Below are 1,638 nucleotides of genomic sequence, written 5' to 3' on the forward strand. Positions count from 1 at the left end.
TCTCTAACGTTCTCAGTGATAGCTAACGACAGCTCGCATTAAGTACAGTGACAATATATATAACAGATGCTCGTTGGGTCCATATCGTCTCCACAACTGGTTCTCTTTGATTTGCATCTTGTTCTTCCTTTCTTCACAATGTACTTCACTGACTGCAATTCTTTTTCCATGCTTTGCTTTTTTATCTTCCGTTTGTACAAAATATATATTCAGGTGGCTAATAACTTGCTCCGATAAAAGGGCCAAAATAGGTTCACCAAAATTACAATAGGTTTTCAGGCGATAAAAAGAGAGCTCATTACTTAAATTTTCTAGTCGCTAATCTGCTAAACGTATTCATTATACAAGATACATGGGAGGAGAGTGAATCTTGTGATATGTATCACCTGATACATTTCATAGCTATAAGACTTTTGTGATTGGAATTATTTGTAACTAAATTGACATGATTGTTCTAATAAAAACAAAGAATAACAGTGTCAATACACCGACACTGTTATTCAGTTTATGAAGTTTGCAATTTATTTTACTTGTGTGTGTATACTATATAGCCTTGTAGGAGGAAAAGTCCAATCCCTTGTCATTTATCCATAAAGGACCTTATATGACACATACAATGTGCCTTACAAATATAAAATGCTGGTCGATAAAAATCAACATGATCAGGTTAGCATAAAAGTTTCGTAAATCAAAATTTTGTTTATTTATGAAAAAAATACAAAAGCACAATAGATGAGCAATATGGCGAACCACATCTGGTATAAATACATTCACAATCCACACACCACACAAAACACTTCTCTTTGGCAAAATACACCGTCAGAGACACGATGTACGGGAACAATCAACCAGAAGGCAATCCGGGGATTCTTCTGGCTTGGAACACCACTGGGCAGAAGGCCACACTACATGAGCATCGTCGGGCCAACAGACAGTCTTAACAGACTTTTCTTTTGGCCTTTTCGACTTGCCATGTCTTAACACTTCACCTGCATGGATGAGTGTGCATGACATTCACCCAAGAGAGACAATCTGGGAAAGACTCTTCTCTCACTGTTCCTATCTCTTCTCTCACACTGAGACCCACGACGTCTTTGGCTTGAGGACCTCCTCCGAAAGGGAAGTCCCCGGGGACTAGATGAGACTCCTGCTCGAAATCTCACGAACTGACTAAATGCTACACCTTGTGTGACATCAGCGAAATGAACATGCAGTTCAACTGGCTGAGCCAACCACTGCGACAGCGAAAAGAAAGCCGACTTCAACTGGCTGACGATGCACTCAGCGAAATGAAGCTCGGCCTCAACTGGCTGTCCAGAGGCAAAGTTAAAGGAGAGCTGGACCATTACACAAAGATGAGAGGGTCGGGGAACACGCCGCCACTTGGGTTGGCAAAGGGATCTCCGTTGATGAAGCTGATTTTGGGAACACGTCCACTGGGCTTGTTCCTCACGCCATTGGTGAAGAACTTGGCTTCCCGACACGAGGGGCACAACGCGTGACACGAATTGGTCGCGCAGCAGCTAGGGAACTGCCGACACAGCTTCAGGGATTCGCATACTGCAGCCAGGGACAGCGCCACCAACATAAGCACAGCAATGGAGCGAACACTTGCCATTGTCTCGAATTCGATTTCTG

General features: G+C 42.9%; 1 protein-coding gene across 1 annotated transcript in view; it reads right to left on the reverse strand.

Annotated features, from left to right (window-relative positions):
• Positions 1-684: 684 nt before the first annotated feature.
• The window catches only part of LOC119590356, a 1,328-nt gene continuing 374 nt past the window's right edge, over positions 685-1,638 (reverse strand). The window contains exon 2 of the mRNA XM_037939028.1: positions 685-1,635. Within this exon, the coding sequence (XP_037794956.1) occupies positions 1,346-1,635 (290 nt within the window). The 3' untranslated portion in view covers positions 685-1,345. The remainder of the gene's footprint in view (positions 1,636-1,638) is intronic.

The sequence above is a fragment of the Penaeus monodon genome, chromosome 27 (assembly GCF_015228065.2).
Source record: "Penaeus monodon isolate SGIC_2016 chromosome 27, NSTDA_Pmon_1, whole genome shotgun sequence".
Classification (NCBI taxonomy): Eukaryota; Metazoa; Arthropoda; class Malacostraca; order Decapoda; family Penaeidae; genus Penaeus; species Penaeus monodon.